The sequence below is a fragment of the Sceloporus occidentalis genome, unplaced genomic scaffold (genome assembly GCF_023333645.1).
Source record: "Sceloporus occidentalis isolate IW3139 unplaced genomic scaffold, rSceOcc1.0.p SCAF_219, whole genome shotgun sequence".
Classification (NCBI taxonomy): Eukaryota; Metazoa; Chordata; class Lepidosauria; order Squamata; family Phrynosomatidae; genus Sceloporus; species Sceloporus occidentalis.
Window position 1 is genome coordinate 1,084,050 of NW_028317199.1, and position 1,365 is coordinate 1,085,414.

Here is a 1,365-nt window from a genome sequence, read left to right on the forward strand (position 1 = left end):
TATTATAAGTTCACTTTGACGTTTGAGTCTTTGGGAAGTCTCGCTGGAAACAAAACGGTTAAAACCTGTTATTAGAATGCTGTGTACAAAGCGTCCGTCTGTTGGGGGGGGGGGGATCCTATTCAGCATCTATTTGGAAATCAGGACCTGCTGGACTTTTTTTAGCCAATGAAATGTAATCCTTGAGATCGACTCTGGAATGGGCCGCCTCTTCCACCAGTTTATCAACTGCAAAAGAGCGAACAAAAAGCCAGACAAATGTGAATATATCATCCGGTTCCGTTTCGGAGAATTTTTTTTCTATCGTATTTTCCCACCATGATGGTTTTTTAAAGTTCTCTGTAAATGAGAGGAAGCAGCACCCCGAGAACCCACGAGAATACTATGCAGATCTGCAGGTTCATAGAAGACAGAGAGAAGATGATGAGACATTGTCAGATAGATCTGGTGGGTGGCCAACGTGTCCAAGAACATTCACCCTCTTGCAGACATCCTACTTCTTCTGCTTCACCCACCAGTGACACCAAAGACAAACTTATGTCCTCCGTGAACATGTACGGATGCGGAAGGCACAGCGGCGAGCTGAAGGAAGAACAGCAACTACTAAGGAAAAAGATCAACAGCCGAGAACGGAAAAGGATGCAGGACCTCAATCTAGCAATGGATGCCTTGAGAGAAGTCATCATGCCATATTCAGCGAATCATTGCCAAAGCACCCCGGGGAGGAAACTCTCCAAGATTGCCACGCTCCTGCTGGCCAGGAACTATATACTCTTACTTGGCAGCTCGCTTCAAGAATTAAGGAGGATTATCGGGGACATGAGTGGCCCTGGGCCTAAATTGCTTCTAGCTGGATTGCCACTGTTTGCAGCACCGAGCTCTGTCTTCATGACACCAGGACCTAGCAATAACCCAGACCCCCAGCGCGCTAACAAATACCCCTCGCTGGCCTTGGAAGAGCCCCAGTGCTCGGCTTTTAACCTGCCAGGTGGTGCCGGTCTCTGCCCCTGCACCCTCTGTAGGTTCACCCACTTTATTCCCAACAGCCTTAGCATTAAATCTGTCCAGTTATCCAAATAACTCCATACAACCGGGTTAAACATTTAACGGATGCTCCGAAGCATTCCCTAAAAACACAGACTGGCTGGAGATTACACGATGCCAGTGCTGCCAACACAGAACCCTTAACAGACTGGCATTCAAAGGCACAAAAAGCATGTTTTTTTATTCGTTTCCCATGTTTTTTGGTTGTACAGTGCAGACGGCTCCAAATTGGACGTTTAATATCTTTTCACCGATATAAATATGAGGATCAATTCTTATGCTACCTAACCTTCACTATATCTGTCAGATAGATGTGATGTA

General features: G+C 46.2%; 1 protein-coding gene across 1 annotated transcript; it reads left to right on the plus strand.

Annotated features, from left to right (window-relative positions):
• The first annotated feature begins 345 nt into the window (after positions 1-345).
• LOC149277319 (oligodendrocyte transcription factor 1-like) lies at positions 346-1,080 on the plus strand. The gene has a single exon (XM_089503092.1). It carries the CDS (start codon positions 346-348, stop codon positions 1,078-1,080), a length of 735 nt encoding a protein of 244 aa, XP_089359218.1.
• Positions 1,081-1,365: the final 285 nt, after the last annotated feature.